Source organism: Echinops telfairi, unplaced genomic scaffold (assembly GCF_000313985.2).
Source record: "Echinops telfairi isolate 266 unplaced genomic scaffold, ASM31398v2 ScPeMD7_4;HRSCAF=17, whole genome shotgun sequence".
NCBI lineage: Eukaryota > Metazoa > Chordata > Mammalia > Afrosoricida > Tenrecidae > Echinops > Echinops telfairi.
The window spans coordinates 24,169,193-24,188,069 of record NW_022103900.1 but is presented as its reverse complement, the minus strand read 5'-3'; the positions used below and the strand labels follow the sequence as shown (position 1 = coordinate 24,188,069).

At 43.2% G+C, this 18,877-nt stretch overlaps 1 protein-coding gene across 2 annotated transcripts in view; it reads right to left on the bottom strand.

The window, feature by feature from the left end:
* The window catches only part of CACNB4 (calcium voltage-gated channel auxiliary subunit beta 4), a 299,786-nt gene that overhangs the window by 48,134 nt on the left and 232,775 nt on the right, over nucleotides 1-18,877 (bottom strand). For both annotated transcript variants that reach the window (XM_004703821.3, XM_004703822.2), the window contains 2 exons: nucleotides 7,290-7,409; nucleotides 5,390-5,512 (listed from right to left, as the gene is read on the bottom strand). In XM_004703821.3, coding sequence (XP_004703878.1) covers nucleotides 5,390-5,512; nucleotides 7,290-7,409 — 243 coding nt within the window. The remainder of the gene's footprint in view (nucleotides 1-5,389; nucleotides 5,513-7,289; nucleotides 7,410-18,877) is intronic.

Sequence of the window (18,877 nt, the reverse complement as noted above, 5' to 3'; positions counted from 1 at the left end):
TGTTTTCGTGATGCACATTTTCTTTGCATAAAACTCTCTCTTATACATGAGTTGCTGTGGATTTGTTTCTCCAAAGTACCCAGACTAATACACAAATTAAGAATCATGTTTCTCCCTAAAGAAAGAGAAGCCTATCCTTACAAAGTCAGCACATTGCATATTTGCATGCCGACTTTCTGAGATAATCGCCATATGTCCTAAAGCCAACCCAACAGGAACCCCAGGGTGTCCACTGGAACTACAGTTCTGTGACACGCAAAGTCAGGGAATAAGCCCAAGCAAAGGCATGAGCCACGGTGGATTGAAACCGTCAACTCTGGCTTTATGGGACAGGTCAGCAAAATGGCATTTGTAATTCTAGATTGCCTAAATTCTTTGGCAAAGAGTAATTTCTTCCAAGCCTGTCTCTCAAAGGGAGGTTTCCATTAGGTCATTTATAGAAAACACGTAAGAATCCTATTGTTTAAATCCACTAAAGACAATCTTCAAAAAACTTCCTTTTAGTCTTTACCAGTGTTGTTCTGATAGCTCTCTTGCTCTCATCGTGTGTGTGTGTGTGTGTGTGTGTGTGTGTGTGTGTGTGTGTGTGTAAGAACTTGCTTGGCTCTGCGAAGAAAGGTAAACAACTGAGCCTATATGTAGATAGCCTGACTCATTTGTGAAGCAGGGATGAATAAATGGTTTCACTGCATCATCACAACGAAAAGTCCTGAGTAACCCTGAACCCACTGTACGAAGCTCCAAAGAAAGAGGATGTGGTTTCGGAATTGGGGCTTTATTGTGCACACAGCTCCTACAGAAGCTGGAAGGTGTGGACCCCTTCCCAGGGTACAATTTGCCTTTGGGCCAGTTTCCTGAGGCCAATGGGTGGTGGGTGACCAGTCCAAGAGGACAGGGAAGTAATCTACCCTGGCCAAGCGGTAAAATGAAAAGGGTCTTGGGAGATGGAGGCTCAGTAGCGCTTTCTGCGTAGTGAGAGAGCACCTCCTCTCTGGAGTCTAAGCATGTCCCCTGAAGACATGAAAATTCTGAGCCTAGATCCCTCCCAGACTTAAACCTTGGGTGTATGTATCCCCTTCCTGTTAGTGTAGAGACAGCCCTTTCCCTGGAGTTTGAATTATTCCAGCAGACGTGAATGGTGACGAGAGAGGAAGGCCTGGACTAGCCCCCAAGTTCCTGTGAATGGAGGTAATAGAGAAAGAGTTGAGCTGGCAGGTGGGGTTCCAAGTGAGCAGGCCAGAGAAGCTGAGGCTTCTCTAGGAGACAGCTGATGTGTGGAGTGGGACCACCCAGATGGTTGGTCTCCGCCTCCCAGAACTGGTTTGATTCCATTGGAGATTCTGATGAGATTTCCTTGAGTGGTCTCCACTTGTCCTAAGGTATGCACAGAATGTGGTATGTTGACTATGTTGAATAATGTAAGTTGATTTACTATAAACTCTTGAACAAGATAGGTCTGAGTCTCCCCCTTGCCAACTTCAGGATAACAGGCTTAAGACAATAGGCCTGCTGTCTCGAGTGACTACAAGGGGTGCCCTTTTAAGTCTCTGATGCAACAGTCTGGCGTTGAAACTGTTGTGAGGACAAAACAGACCATAAGTCATAGTTTCCTGGGGCTTGCAGTCTGAAATTTGGGTAGCCAACTGGAACACTGATTTATTAAATGGTACCAAAATGACCTTAAGAAATTCCTGAGTGGCGCAGCTAACATACTCAACTACTCCATCCAGAGTCACCTGGGAAGAAAGGCCTAATGATCTACTTCTGAAAAACTCAGCCACTGAAAACCACAAGCTCTGGCACTGCTGTGGGTTGAGCATTGGACTGCTCACTGTAAAACCAGCAGTTCAAATCCAACAGTTGTGCCTTGGAAGAAATATGAGGCTGTCTGTGCCCATAAAGATTGACAGCCTTGGAAACATTTTTTTTAAAAGGGTCCTTAAAGGGGTTTCCTGAAATGGTTCACGCAACTTCCCAAAAGGTTTTCACTTAGTTCTAGGAAGTAGCTGAAGCACAGTGAGACTCGGACTCAATGTGAATGAAAGTCTTTTGAGCTACCTGGGAGAAAGCTGCTATGCATATTCAAGAGCGCAACTCACTCACCATTTGGTTTACGTGACCCGTCTAGCTGTAGCACTTCTCTGTTACTGAGACATGACTCAAGTTGGTGCTGAATAGAGGGTTTTCTAGTTGACAGATGAGAAGAATGACCACAGCCTGACTATAGACATGTGTGCCAAGAGCACATGGCAGTTTTAGGGCAAGGTCACCTTCGTGTTGTTCCATCTTCTCATTTGGACTTCTGGAAAATGATTAGTGCTTTCTCTCTCTAAGATATTTTCTTATCTGATATTTCAAGATCTGAAAGTAAGTGGCTGTAATCCACAGCTCAATACCATATATCAAACTCACAGTCTAAAGAGAAAGTCACTGATTAATAAGCACACAGGTCAAAAAGCAACCAAAGGGACACTTAGCATTAGAAGGGAGGAAAGCAATAAAGTACCAGGTTGTCATGCTCATGTGAGTATGAATGTACTCTGTTAAGATCATTTCTTAAATGCTGCATCTACTTGGAAATTGTGGGGGGTTGCAAAGTAGTGCATATGGTTTGATCATTTTTTATGGGGCTCATGAATCAACATAAGCACGCAGATGCCAGAGCACAAGTGTCAGGCCAAGGGTCCTAGACTTCTAGGCAAATCTGGCTCTTGGACACTATATACAGCTTCTTTGTAGGAAAGAAGAGTCTAGCATTATGGAGTACTAGACTAGATAAAGCCTTTTAGCTCTATTAAGGAACAAGTTCTAAATGAGGAGGAATTATCAATAGATTAGTTGTAAAGAAAGATCATGCACCAATCTATTCAAGAAGGTAGACTCATATAAAGCACTTATGGAAGAAAGGGAAAGTGTCAGGAGAGAGTGTGTTTTAAATAGACATTAAAAAATATTAGCAGTTAAAATGAAGACCTGATATCAAGGGCTCAAGTAGAAAGAAAATGCTTTGATAATGATGATGGCAACATATGTACAAATATGCTTGACACAATGGATGGATGGATGGATTGTGATAAGAGCTCTAAGAGCCCCCAATAAAATGATTTTTTTAAAATGTTAATTCTTTCAAGTACAGAATCATATAGACTATAACACTAAAACTAGAGAATTGGCATAACCTGTATTTTGTAGATAAGGTTAAAGTATTGGATATAACTGTCTTACCTTCTAAGAACCAGGAACTAAAGTCTTCATATGCTCAATCCCTTGATCCTTCTGTTTCACAAAGTCCTTTGCCCTCTCCTCAGTTTTAACACATTCCTTTAGTTATTATACCCTCTAGTGTTGGCTTCAATGCCAAGCTTCACTGTAGTTCAGATTGCGACGTTACAGACAAACTGTGGTATTTTGGGGGCCTGCTCTATATTATAGAGTTTAAAAGCCACATATACAATACATATACATATATGCTGTAGCTGAAAAGAGTTGTATAAGCATAACCTCTTTTCAGTGTTTGAATTATTTTTGCTTATGAATTTCTCTCCTTGTCACCTTTTATTTCCTCCAATGCCTATTTACCTGTTTTTGCCAAAAGAAAACTCAAAAATATGAATAATTAATCTGCAGGGGGTAGGGTACGAGTGACTGTTAATTCTACTCTAGTATCTTCTCAAACCTCAGATAATTTGAAATAATAACATCACTAACATCTTATAAAATGGCCTACAGGTTTTTTAAGTTTTAAGGAGTTGGTGTGATTGTGCTAGGATCACATTTGTGAACTGATGCACCAGCCTTGAAATCAGCATGGTTCTGATGGCTAAGGCAATGCTACTGGCCGACCAAAAAAATAACATAAAACGGTAGAGCACAGAAATGTCTGGTTCTCAAATACCATTCACCCACAGATCTTTTAAATATTTATGGTAATAACAATTAATGTGATTCAATAATTATTAATCAAAGAGAAGCATCTCGCCCACAATCTGGTGATATCCCCCAGAATTTTTTCCCCCTGTGCATCCCTTTCAAATAAGCACTGCAGTCCAGAAAAAAAATTGCCTAAATGGACAGGTGGAAGTAAGCTAGTTCTTCAACTCTCTCTAAAAGCGATTTCACACACGCTTACTGTTCTTTTAAACTGTCCCGCCTTAAATCCATTGACTCAGTAGAGAACGTAGAAGCTCCTTAGCTTCCCATTACCAGTGTTCCCAGTTATCTGTGCCTGCATTCATCTATTTCCTCCACAGTACAATGGAGATAGGACTTTCTACCCATAGAAGGTGTGCTTAGGTCTCTTTCCCTGCAGCCATTCTTCACACTGAACTCCTCAGGCCTCACAACTTTGGACAGTTTCTCCCACACCCTGGTCTGGTCGTCTTTCTCCCCAGCAAGGTGGTCTTTTACTTCTTTGTTTGCATTCCCAAAACACCCCTTCACTTTTTCTGTATTAGAGTTTGTTGTTCTAGGTTGAAACTGTTTTTTAGTCTATGTCTCCTACCAAATTCCAAATTCCAGTCTATAGTGATAATTGTTTCCCTCTCATCCCCTAGTATTAATAAGCAGGAGCCCTGCTGGCATTGTGGACTACAAACTGAGCTGCTAACCACAATGTAAGCACTTTGAACCCACCAGTCGCCCTGCGGGAGAAAGGTGAGACTGTCTGTTCCCGTAAAGATCTGAAATCTCAGAAACCCAAAGGGGCAGCTCTACCCTGTCCTATAAAGCCACTATGAATCAGAATTGACTGGATGGCGGTAAGAATGCCAAGCACTCTGTCTGATATATGTAGGATTTCTATATGCCTAAGTCAAATAAAGGGACAGATGTTACAATTCTACCTTATAAGCGCTGGAAGCTCAAGTCCTTATAATGCTCAATCTCTTAAAACTTCTGTTTCCCATAACTCTTTGCCCTTTCCCCAGTTTAAACACTTTAATTAGTACACTCCCTTGTGTTGGCTCCAATGCCAAGGTTCAAAGGGCGGTAGCTCTGATTTTTTAAAATTTTAAAATCCTTACCCTTCTGGGTGTGTGACATGCTATCAAGCTTACATTTCCTTAAGTTGAGTCCATATAGATCGATAGCTCTGCGGTCATCCAAGGTGATCAAACGATGAGCAAGGAACCACACGCCTCTATCCTAAATCTTTCCACCCTCTGATGTCAATGGTTAGGCCTGATTCGGTGCTTCAAATCTGTGATTTTGAGAACAATGATCTCAAGCTTCTAAATCTCAGTGAGAGTGAATAGATTTGGAAGGCACAGCAAATTCAGTGAGGTACAACATTGGCAGCTCCCCGGATCTTTTTCCTGTTTAGTTTGGCTCAGTGCTGATTCCAGCATCAGCTTTTTGGCAGGTTAGGAGATGCAGCGTGTCCTACATTTACCTCTTTAATGTGTAGAAAGTCCTTGGCATCAAAGGAGATGGCCGTGCTCGGAACAGGCACATCCTCGTCCAGGGCACCACAGTAGCTCACGTTCGTTTTCACAGCAAATGCTACAGGTTTGGACTGGGGAAAAAACCATGGAAAATAAGGAGTGTTGGGAGGAGAGAGGAGACAATTTCATATTGAAATATAAGTAAGATAACAGTGCCACGCAATAAGGAAAATCACTTCCCAAAGAGGGCTTTCAATGGGTTTTGTATTTCTAGGTTATGCAAACATAACCCTGAAAAATGAATCAGTCCTATCAGTCTAGCCATTTCCCTTCTCTTGTGTTACTTTCCAACACCCCAAATAAAGAGTCACACCCTACAGTACAAAAGGGAAAAGGAGGAGCAGTCTGCTAGGTCCTTTAGCCAGAGAAGCTCTGCTTGTTATTGTAAACTATAACAGATTCCCTTTGGGACACAGGAAGCATGTGCTGGATCATAAAGAAAAGACAGGGAGTAGAGGAAAGAATGACTAATTTTTACATAGTTTTGAATCTAAAAAGCTGTGGGATCCCACTCAACAGACTAGCCCATCCTGCCTGGAAACAGAAACACCAGTCGGGCTTAAACTAAAAGAAGAGTCTCTTTCCACATCATCTTTCTAGCTAACAGAATTTGGTTCTAAAACTCTATTACACCAACTCCTGTCTAGTAAAGTCCTCTTGGGCTGGGCAATCTCACAAGCACGCAGCGAACCTCAAGTCTAAGTTGATGGTGCTTCTACTGCCAACACAAGGGTGACTACAGTGGGCAGAGAATAGAGTCTGAGAAGAAAATTAAAAGAAGCCACGAAGGGGACATCCTGTTTGTTTGGTTCATGGTCTTGTTTCTGTTTTTATCATTGCTTTTGGGAGCCTTCCATCAACCTAACTCAGATATTGAAGGTGCTGAAGCAGATGAAGATGCTTTGTTTTACTGTAAAAAGAAGAGGAGGAATTCGAGTTGCTTGATTTGAACTTCAGTTTTACTTCTAACAATCAGATGTCTGGACTAAGCCTTAGGAGTCTGCTGTGAGTGGCCAGGAGGAAACGCTGGCCATGACTTCTGTTTTCTATTGTGCAAAAACACTGCCCTTGTGAAACAGTGTATGTGTATTTTTTAAAAGTTGGAAAGATGTGCGAGAAGCATTCTCTAGTGCTTCCTCTGGTCCTGACAGTCATCTATTCTCATTCTCTCATTACCCTCTGGGTATCCTGTGGGCAGCTCTCTGTGTGGACCAACTGAAGGTCGATCTTTTTTTTAGTTGGATTTTAAGGTCACTGCTTTTAATATTTGAGTAACAAAATATGCAGACCAATGCATATGCAATAAGACAAAAATCACAGAAAACATCCAAACTATATCGAGTCTTTCAAATAATGTTGAATGGAGTTAGTGCTCAATTAAAGTCTGACTGAGCTCCACATCATGCTTCAGGGTGAAATGGGGATTTTCTGATGGTAGGAGGGAGAGTTTATTGCCAATCCAGATCCCTATTGCCTTCCATTTAAAAAGTTAACCTTCAACTCCTATTTCGGGAATCCTTAACAATCTTCAGATCCTAGATTTCACAACCCTGAAGGTCTACGTTGACAATGGCTTTGATTACTCATCGATACTGCACTTCTCAGAGTTGTCCAAAAGTTCAGATCTTCACACTGAACTTGAGTGGGGAGATTGAAACCCCAGAGTGCAGTGGAGAGACCAACAGGGGAGGATGAATGCATTGTTCCCAGTTCAAACACGTGCAATCTGGTTCCTTATCAGGATGATCATAAAAGGAGTATTCCAGAAAAACCTGAGGCAGGGTAAGCACACCTTATACCTGCTGAGCAACCTGTCACTTTTGAGCCAGAGATGGGGAAGACAGTCACCTTTGCTCTCTCAAGCTGGATGGCTGCTTGCTGTTCTCGCTCCTGTCGGATGGCTTCCCGGTCCTCCTCCAACGAGACATCGGAGTCAGATGGCCTACTTGTGTACGAATCCGCTGAGCCCTGGGAAGGAAAGCACAGAGGAGTTTAAGTGAGGTGATGTGTAGCTTCTTCAGCTGTCACATCCATAACAGTATCCCGGGGTACATTCTTTGCATTTGCATGGATTTGATGCATACACTCTGTGCCTTATTGCAGAGATAAATTTAGATGGCAGAACACAGTTAGGCATCTGAAGGTAGCAACGTTGTGAAGGGAAATATTTTGACTAGATTAAGTGCTAGCGAGTAAACTGCAATGAAAATTATGCAATATCCAGCTTCAATTCTTCTTGCCTTGTGCTGTCTTTATATTAAGCCCGTATTCATTTGCGGAACTGGAATTGTATTCCAGTTCCTTTTTGTGTATACAGCTGAAGGAAAAAGGGGAAAAAAGTCTTAGTCTACTACGAGAGCTAAAGCCTGCGTCTGGGACAAATCTGTGAAAGATTTCAACAGAGCAACGCCGTATATCCTGTATGGGTAAAGTGGTTTTCCAATCTCAAATCAACACTACTGGGTTCACTTTTAAAACTTTCAATCATCGGCCTACCACAGCCACAATTAGAGGGGTCAATGTGGCCACAGAGAAAGAAAACAACCTTGAAGAAAACAAAGATGTTCTCAGATGAAGCCCACACCAAAAAGGACTAATGGGATGATGCTGACAGTCCAGCCTGACTGATGTGGCTGAGGGGCTGTGGGTCCCTGCCCTCCCTTGGTGCTCCAGCCATAAGGAGATGAGAACCAGAGCAGCTAGTTAAAAAATAAGCCCCCATTTCCACAAGTGCCGGAAATTTGCCTTCTGGCTGGTAACAGAACCTCATTGTTACAATTTACTTAAGATAGCACCATGAGTTGATGTTTGCACAGTATAGAGAGGGCTGCTGTCCTTCGCAGGTTTCATAAATCAGGCGCAAGTTTTGCAAAGTGTAGCCCTACCCAAGTAGCTGCGAACCTGTAACCCAGTGAGGAAAAGAACATTCAGAATGGCTGACTGCTGAAACGGAGCTTTCAAAACGTAGACAAAGCAGGGTTTCGTTGTCCATGCATCATGGGTGAATGTCCTACCTGTAAGGAGTAACAATTGTTTGGGGTACTGCTTTAACTGGGGTGGGGTGGTAGTTACATAATCTGGTGTCAATTTGAGGATTCAGAGTGAAGGGGTGAAGTATAACCTGTCAATCAGGTAATAGCTTGATATCCTCATTTGGAGGCTCGAAGGAGATAAATAGCTCACTGGAGGCAGGAAACACGTTCACTCTGCGGGAGACACTACAGCTGACAAGACACATGTAACTACACTAGTGCCCTGAGCTGAAGAAGCCATGTGGAGACCCCTGCCAGCACGGAGATGCTTACGCCACTGGATCTGCAAGACTTCCCACCCACTGGCCTGTGATCTTCCTGTATTCAGTGTCACTGCATGTGTTTCAAGAGTCTGAAGAGGACTTTATAGATTGGTATCGGGCATATAGGCTAATATCAGACTTAAGGACTTGATCTGAACTGGGCTGGAATGTTTTCTCAATGTTCCACTGCTCTTGTATATAAAGCTCTTTCTTATACATCGGAAACTCAAAGGGCCAGTCCTGCTCTGTCTTACAGGGTTGCTAGGAGTTGCAACAGACTCCATGCAGGGACCTTTTGCTTTTGTTATTTACTGGGCCTGCGTTGTCTCTGGGCACTGGGCAAGGTGAGGACTGTGCACACCTCGTCTCGCGGGCTCCTCATAGCAGTGGGAGAGCTGGAATTCTAACCCAGGCCACTGAGCTTTAGATTTCGAGCTGGCAGTTTCAAACCTTTCCACAGGCTGTGATGTTAAAATAGCTATCCTCCTTGGGTCTAATATATAATACATCCAGAACAAAGGTCCCTCTCACCCCCATTTCCTAAAGCCAACAGTTCTACATGGATCTGAAAGAATGAGAAGACGCTCATCGTGTTTCAGGTCATTTATTATGTGGAAACAGTCCATCTCGAAATGTATCCCGTTTTATTACTATATTCGTTGCCTACAAAACATATTGGGCACTTGATAATTCAAGGTGTTGGGAAAGCCTTATGCAGCCCTTTTGCATAATGGCCTTTCAGAGGAAATGTATTTGTCAACCAAATTAAAACCCAGTTCCTCTGCAAATCTGCTGGGGAGAAACGTGGGCCAACAGAAGGTACAGAGGCAAGGTGACTGTTTGGCAGATGCGTTCTTTTCTTACACAGGAAGCTAGAGGGTATGGGAGAGAGAATGGGACTATTCTCACGGATAGAGGCAGGTTTGGCAAAGGCTATTTCTACATGATTTTACCTATGCTGTAAATATATTCATGAATATAGTAGTGCATGCACGAGGTAAAGCTATGAAAATTTCCTAGACATAAGCAAACACTTTAGGGGAACGAATTACCAGGCCGGAGAGCTGAGGACCATAGTCTTGGGGGGACACCGAAATTGACTGGCATAACATAGTCCTCAAGGGTAACATTGCAGCCTAATGAGTAGTGGCTGGGGTCATAAAGGCTTATGAGTGGTCATCTAGGGTGCTCCCATCTGGAGCAAAGATGAATGAGGAAAATCAAAGATACGTGGATATAATAAGTCCTGATGACTAACAGATCACACAAGCCTCAGTCTCTAGGACCCTGAGGCCAGAAGAACTAGATGGTGCCTAGCTACCACTGCCAACTGCTCTGAAAGGGATCACAATTAGAAGGTCCTGGACAGAGGGAGAGAAAAATATGGAACAAAACTTTTAAAAATCATTAAAAAAAAACAATTAACAAGCTTTCTGGTTGGGTAGGGACTGGTAAAACCCCCAAGACTATGGCCATTAGTCACCCTTCTGGCCTGGAACTTCAGCCCCCCACACGGTACAATTTTCAGCCAACCAACAGAGAGGTCTATAAGGAGAACATTCATACTACGGAGGCAGAATAATCAACTATTGATCAAAAGAGCAGCATCTGACCAAGGACAAAGGTCACAAAGGTTAGGAAAGAAGGAGGAATGAGAAAAGGTAAAGGGGGAGGAAGCAGATAAGTGGTGCGGGTGGCAATCAAGGAGATGAAACAAAATGCGAATTGGTGGACAGAAACCCGTAACAGTAAATCTCCACCCAATTCACTACAAAAAGTTAAAACACACTCAAAACAAGATGAGAAGAGCAATGGGCACACTGCTATAGGAGCGAGGGGAAGGGTATATAAGTGAGAACAAGAACAAAGAAAGCAAGCTAGCCTGAATCCCGTAAAACACAGCGTTTTCTTAGAACACACCTGTTGCCTGAGTACACCTGCATGCAATCCAGTGTGCGTGAGAGAGGAGAACATTTTTTTTTTTTTTGCTAATTGTTTCTTGGTTTATTGAACCTTTGAGCATTATGTAGTGTCCTTCGTTGTCTCTTTTTTTTTTTTTTTAAACATTTTATTAGGGGCTCATACAACTGTTATCCCAATCCATACACACATCAATTGTGTAAAGCGTATTTGTACATCATTTCTCAAAACATTTTCTCTCCATTTAAACCCCCGACATTAGGTCCTCATTTTTCCCCTCCCTCCCCGCTCCCCCCTCCCACATGAGCCCTTGATAGTTTATAAATGGGTATTTTGTCATATCTTGCCCTGTCCGACTTCTCCCTTCATCCACTTTTCGGTTGTCTGTCCCCCAGGGAGGAGGTCACACACAGTTCCATGTAATCGGTTCCCTCTTCCCTACCCATTCTCCCTTTACCCTCCCTGTTTTGCCACTCACACCACTGGTCCTATAGGGCTCATCCATCCTGGATTCCCTGTATTTTCAGTTCCTATCTGTACCAGTGTACCTCCTCTGGTCTAGCCAGTCTTGCAAGATCGAATTCGAGTCATGGTAGTGGGAGCGGGGAGGAAACCTTTAGGAACTAGAGGAAGGTTGTATTTCTCATCATTGTTACATCGCACCCTGACTGGCTCATCTCCTCCCCGAGACCCCTCTGCAAGGGGATCGAGGAGAACATTTTGAAACATAGATATGGAAACCATTTTTCAGTTGTGGGGAATAATTCACTGGGACTGTGCTGTGTGTGGCGGATCACGATAAGGTGTTGGACTGGCCGTTGCCGTGACGATATCCGGGACTATAAAATCATTATGATGCAGGGGGCGAGGGAGGAGGCAATGGCCTTGTTTTGATAGTGCAGGGGAAGGCGAAGACCCACCATTCACGAGAAAGCAAGCTGCCCACTGGAGCAGTGAGCCAAACCACCCAAATACACAATCCACTGTTGACTCTCAGAGATGGCTAAATTTCCTGAAACTACCTTAACGACTTTTCAAATCCTGGCATTCAGTCATCTCTGAGCACACAAAGAAGGGACTCAAGGACACTGCAAACGGACTCAGTTCGAAATGGGAACAGGAAAGTGCGAATTTCAAAATTATTTAATAAGCTCTACTATTGCCAACGATGTAGAGGCAGAGCTTCTGTTTACTTCCCCGTTTCTAAGAATATCAGTAGAGGGCAGAAGGGAAGCACCGGTGGTAACCCTTTTTCATAATGACAGTGTTACGATAGCAATGCAACACTGACTCTGACTGTGTCTCTCCAGGGTCGGCTGCGTGTCTGTGAAAAGGACAAGTGTCATTGGTACGTTTCAAGGTCCTCGGGAAAGCAGAGTCCCACTCTGGAAGCCCACATTCAGTCCATCTTCAAACCACCCGCTGGCATACAGTCGATTCTGACTCAAAGCATTTACAAAGGCACAGTGAAGCTTAGAGGAGATGGGCTGGGCTTCCGTGGAGGCAAGATCGGGAAGGGAACATGCAGGTGGGCATGGTGAGGCTGGAATGGGGATGGGCAGAGATGACTCAGAGAGTCTGGTTAAAAATTTTAATCAACAGGAACAGCGAAATGGCAAGAAGGAAATCATGCTGGATGCTAACAGGTCAGTACTTAAGATGTAAATGATGTAATCCCTGGGCCAAGCTGGATATCACAGCCTCATCAGCTTTTACTTTTCCAGCATTTCATTTCATATTATGTGTGAGGAGTGAGTTTATTGATATATTGATTACTCCAAAGCGAGGCTGTTAACCTATCTGCAGCCGGCACAACTGGCTAGTTCCTCAAAGGTTCCTATGTAGACACTGTCTCAAGTCCTATCTTGGAAAATCTCCAAGGAAGTGATTAAATCAGAAAAAGAAAAAAAAATAGAAACAAACAAAACAAAGTGGCTGTAAGTTTCTTCATAGGCGCATGTTTTTTGTTTTTTAGTGTATGTATAGGCACATACACGGGAAAAGAGAGAAAAACAAAATACCCTAGCATGATTGTGAAGTGTTGGGTGGCTAACTGAGGGTTTGGTGGTTCAAAACCACCCAGTGGCTCTGTGGGGGTAAGAAGACCTGGCAGTCTGCTTCCATAAAGGTTATAGCCAAGAACATCCAACGGGGCCATTCTACTCTGTCATATAGGGTCACTGAGTCAGAAGAGATTCCGAAGTTTGTGTGTGTGTGTGTGTGTGTGTGTGTGTAGTTTTAAAAACCATAAAAGAATACATGCTAGTGTACATGAACTGAGAGAAAGCTTATCTTTTCATGAAAGAAAAAACCTATTTTTCTCTGTCTTCAATATTGAAAAGAGATTCTAGCTACATCCATTCTTTGAATTTTCTTGAGTACAAAATATGAAATACGAGTAGGAAACCTGGAAAATCAGTTCACATGTGTGATCTCCTCAAAGGAAGAGAGTCTTCTCCCCCCTCTCAAGGGGAGTCAGGATGTCGGTACAAGAGAAGGTGTGCACTTTGAGGCCAGCCTGTCAGGTTCATACTGTCTCCTGGTATAATGAGCTGCAGATCTTTGGTAAATTACTTTAACTCTGAGGTGCAATTTCCTCCGCAGGAAAACGGGAGAAGTAATACATACCTTGAAGAGCGTCCTAGTATTTGATTCACAATAGAGCATTTTTCTTTTTTTCCATTATAGAGAAATTCAGAAAATGCCAGCTATTAAGCCTTGACTCACTAATGAAGGTGTTTGGCAGATTTTCAGTATTAAAATTTTGCTTTCCCTAGCATTTGGGGATTCGTACCTTGTTGTCTTTATGCTGTTGTTACCATAAACTCTTCCCTTTTAAATGAACAACTCAATGTTTTGAGGAAATTTGTGAAAGTGTGCAATCATCACAATCTACTATTAGAGCATTTCCATCACCTCGGAAGAAGCCTCATTCACGCACAATTACAGTCACTCACGATTTTGACACACAGGCTGCCTTCCAGGAATTTACCTTGTCCTTGTAAACGCAAAAGACAAGTTCTCTGTTTTAAAAAGTAATTTTAGCCTTCCGTGATATCATTAGATTACAGCAAGGAGAAGAGAGATTTTACAAATGTTTTCTCTGTAAAATGCATCAATACGAGAACCTCGTCCTGTTACTGTTGGGTACCCCCATTGCACAGTCATGACTTCGCCTCTACCACCTGCCAGGGACTGCAAAGGCCACGAAGTCAGGAGTGGTGAAGAGCTTAACTTCCAAACCTGCTTCCGTATCTGCAGGACTAGAAACATCTTTTCGGGTTTATTGTGGAGAAACAGTAAAGTAACATATGCACAGCACAGCATAGAGTACATCTTAAATCTGGCATGGACCAATAAGCCTTGCTGTCAAGAACTTTCTGCCACAACGGAAATGGTCTTTATAGGTTCTGCCCAACACAATAGTCACTAGCCAAACATGGCTCTGAACACTTACAATAATGGCCTGTGAGACTGAAGAGCTGAATTTTTTAAGTTCTTGAATTTAAAATTTTCTTTAAATAGCCACTCAGTAGTAGACACACAATTTCTTAGTTTTGCTCCCAGATCAGACACACAAATACTGAACCTGGCATAAATTTGGTATTTAAACCAGTTCGCTAAATGAACGGATAGACCATTGAATGGCCAGAGAAACACATCATATTAAATAGTCTCAAGTCTGCTTTTTCTCCACCAAGCTTGCAAGGATGTGGCCCTGCCCTTTGCCAGGTTACAGAAAAAGCACAGCACTTTCCTGACTGCGCTCCCACATTCCTCATGGTAGATGAGCGGCCTACCCATCTAAGTTCTCCGTAGGCAAGCAGGTCTGGATGACATCTTGATTCACGTAGCCCAATCTCTTCATTTCTTGAAGATGTTCTTCTTTCTTTCCCTGTTCTGCCTTCCCTGACTTGTATAGAACTCTTTGCTAGGGCGCCCATCTGGTAGGGTCCAAGTGACCTACCTGGTGCCGGTATAAGAAGGACCTCAAGGTTACTGAGAGAAAGAAAATGCTCTCCCATAAGAATCTCTTTTGTGCCATAGCTCATTGATCTTGACTCCCGTTATGCTTGGCGTAGTGCTGTTAGCAGCCCTACTCCGATAAACGGTGTTTTCCAATGCCTTGGCCTCGGGTACTGGAACATGTGCAAATTTATGGTGTCTTGGCAGAGTGAAGAATTCTTGAAATTTTGCCCCAACTTTCCCCTTAAGTTCTTAGTGATATTAAAATAAAAAAAGAGGTCCTCAAAATATGTCGGTTGAGAAAAGAAGACAAATTCTGCTAACCAGCAATGGCAGGCCACTCTTATTAGAGTCTAATGATTTGGCAGAAGATCTAAAATGTTCAGTCCAACCAGTAATCTGAGTGAGCTTCATTTTAGACTTCCAAGAACAGCCAAGATAGGAAAGTCACATGAAAGGCCATGAAGGGGTGGGAAGAGAATGGATGTTTACTCTCATCTTATATATGTGAATACCTAACCTATGGAATGTATATTATCACAATAATCTTAAGAATAATCTTCTTCAGAAGGAAGGGGGTTGGAGCAGAGACCCAAACCAATCTGTAGACCATGGGACATCCCCTTGCAGAAGAGTCACAGGGAAGGGATGAGTCAACCAGGGCAAAGTACAGCACTGATGAAACACACACCATTCCTCTGGTTGCTTGAGGCTTCCTCATCCCCCACTAACATGACCTCAGTTCCTGCCTTTCACTGCAGGTGAGACAGGAGCATGTACATTGGTACAGATAAGAGCTCACGACACAGGGAATCCAGGCCAGATAAACCCCTCAGGAACAGAAATGGGAGTAGCAATACCAGGAAGGTAGGGGGAGGGGAAAGAGAGGATGGGAGGAAGGGAACCGATTGCAATGAACAACATAAACCACCACCATGTCCCACCCAGGGGGATGAACAACAGAAATCGTGGGGGAAAGGAGACAGTGATAGGTGTAAGATGCGAAAATAATAATAATTTATAGTTTATCAAGGGGTCACGAGGGTGGGAGGGGGTGAGGGAGGGAAAAAAGAGGCGCTGATTATCAAGGGCTCAAATAGAAAGTAAATGTTTAGAAAGTAATGATGACAACATATGTACAAATATGCTTGATACAATTGATGTATGGACTGTTATAAGGGCTGTAAGATCCCCCAACAAAATTATCTTTAAAAAATAATAATCCTCTTCAGTGGGTAATAATTATCCTCATTCCATTCTACAGATGAAACTTTTGAGGCTCAGATAGGCAATAAGAGCATTGTCCATCCCCTTACAGAGGGGTTGCGGGGAGGAGACGAGCCAGTCAGGGTGCAGTGAAGCAACAATGAAACATACAACTTTCCTCTCATTCCTAAATGCTTCTTCCTCCCCCACTATCATGATCCCCATTCTACCTTGCAAGTCTGGCTAGACCAGAGGGTGTACACTGGTACAGATAGGAACTGGAAACACAGGGAATCCGGGGCGGATGATCCCTTCAGGACCAGTGGTGTGAGTGGTGATACTGGGAGGGTGGAGAGAAGGTCGGGTAGAAAGGAGGAACAGATTACAAGGATCTGCATATAACCTGTTCCCTGGGGGATGGACAACAGAAAAGTGGATGAAGGGAGACATCGGACAGTGGAAGATATGACAAAATAATAATTTATAAATTATCAAGGGTTCATGAGGGAGGGGGAAGCAGGGAGGGAGGGGGAAAAATGACGAGCTGATGCCAAGAGCTTAAGTGAAGAGCAAATGTTTTGAGAATGATGAGGGCAATGAATGTTCAAATATGCTTTACACAATTGATGTATGTATGGATTGTGATAAGAGCTGTATGAGCCCCCAATAAAATGATTAAAAAACAAAATAAATAAAAATAAAGAGCATTGTCCATACTATTATCATTCTTCTCACAGTTAAGGGGTAAGGGAATCGATCAAATCTTTTCTTAAAATCAAACACATTTTTTATGTTACAATGGCCAACAGTTTAGTCACCTTCAATTAAACATCAGTCCATAATACCCAAGTCTTTCTAGTTAAGATTTATGCATGAAGGCAAAGAAATGCCAACTGAGTTTAGGAAAGTGATTTGCAAGCTGTTTTTCAAGACAGAGTAGCCCTGGGGGTGTAGTGGTTACACATTAGGCTACTAACCAGAAGATCAGCAGTTTGAAACCACCAGACCCTCCGAGGGAGAAAGTGCAGCTTTCTACTCCAGGCAAGAGCGATAGAGTCTTGGAAACCCCACAGGGGCGGTTCTGCCCTGTCCTGCAGAGCCGAGGAGTCGGAATCAGTTCTGCCCTGTCGTGCAGAGCCACTAGGAGTCGGAATCGACTAGATGGCGGTGAGTTTTCAAGACATGATTGGCTATTTCTAAGTTTACAAAATAGCTTTAGACTAGCTGTGTTTTGACTTGGAATTTTCTTTGAGCTTCTACGTTAATAACGGGATTTTTGCTCAGCATTTTCATTACTGACAGGAGACACTAAGGTGCCCTTAAGAGGTTTCTTTTTCTCTTAAGTGGTAATTCCTTCAACGGTGTTCACATTTTTTTCTTTATGGATTATTTCACATAATTAAAAGCAAAGGTAACCTTCAATACAGGCTTTACCTAAATGGTCTCATTATTGAAATCCAAATTAATGAGGTCCCACTACATTGGATGGCATCTAACAATAACAACAACAATCTCAGAATTCACTTGAAGGTTACAGGCTTGGTTTTGCTTTGGTACTTTATTTTACACAATTAATTTTAAACAAAGCACTTTCCATTAGACAACTCACTCACCTTACCTTTCTTGTTGGGGAGACTAATTTGGCAAACTCTGTCACTGCCCCATTTCAGACAGGTGCTGTTTCTTTAACGTGCCCGTCTGAGGAAGGGACCCGTGACTGGAGATGCAAGAACACCAGAAGAGTGTCATTTACCTCAGAAGTACAAGGAGGGGTGACAAAAAGACCTTCATGGAGAAGGAAGGGAATCTCTCTTGGCCATGGTCACTCAGGCACTGCTGAGGGAGGAGAAGTCAAGATGGGGGTTACTAGATGATCAAGTGCTTTTGTGTTGAAATGGATTGCAAGAAGTTACTGCTCTTAAATTTACATATAGTTCAACCTAATCCATGGAGGGAGGGGAGGCCAAAAGACAAAAATATTACTTCCAGCAAACAAAACCTGCTTTGATAAGCAGTGCAGTGACATACAAGTATATAAGAAGTGCGACACCAATAAGCACATGTTGCAATAAACCAAAAACCTTCCATGAGACTAAAGAGTAACGGAGCTTGAAGAAAGTCAAGGGCATAGACCCTTATCTTAATGGCAGGGACGGTGAGGCTGGGAAGTCCCCTTTCCTTCTGGGAAAAGGAAAGCGAGGGAAGGTGACCTCAAGCAACCAAGGGTTATTGTTTAGAGGCTACAGACGATATCATGGGACAGTGAGCAGTCCCATCCCGTGCCAGCTCTGCCTGGTCTAAAGTCTGTGAGACTTTCTGACCAAACCAGGTGACGCAGGTGAGTGACTGGATTCACCTGGCTGACCCCAGCTCTAGAACCAAGGGGCACTAGCCACGGCACACGGTCTCCAGTCAAGAGCAGCTTAAGCTGCGCCAGCCTAGTGTGAGCACAGACTTGAAAGAAGAAAGGTCAGTATTCGCTCAGGAAACCCGGAATGTGCTGCCGTTAGGTGCAGAGTTGGATACGATGAAGCAAATCAAAGTTGCTTATAAATGCAGGCACTTCTTTGAACCGTCTGGAAAAGTGATTGAGAAATGCTTCCTTCTCATGCATCCCTGCCCCCCCCCCACCCCCCACCCCGTGCCCCCCCACCAGGATTTACAAAGTAGTCCACAAGTATCCCTTTCATGTTTGGGCCATTTTCTTGAGGAACATATTAGAGATATGCTAACAGTGTATGTTTCCCCTAAAAGTCGCTGAAGGCAATCCTTGCACATTAAAAAAAAAGGCAGTGGACAGCTTTTCCTTTGACATATAAATAAGGGATTCATATGTCTTAATTCAGAAGAGTGTATCCTAGTGGCATAGTGGATTACGTGTTGGGGGGCTAACCACAGAGTTAACCACAAGGGTCTCCGTTCAAAACCACTAGCCACTCCTTGGGAGAAAATTAGGCCTTCTAATCCCATAAAGAGTTACAGTCTCAGAACCAGCCCCCACCTCCACCCCCCACCCCATGTAACCTTCCTTAACATCTCCTGTCCCTCA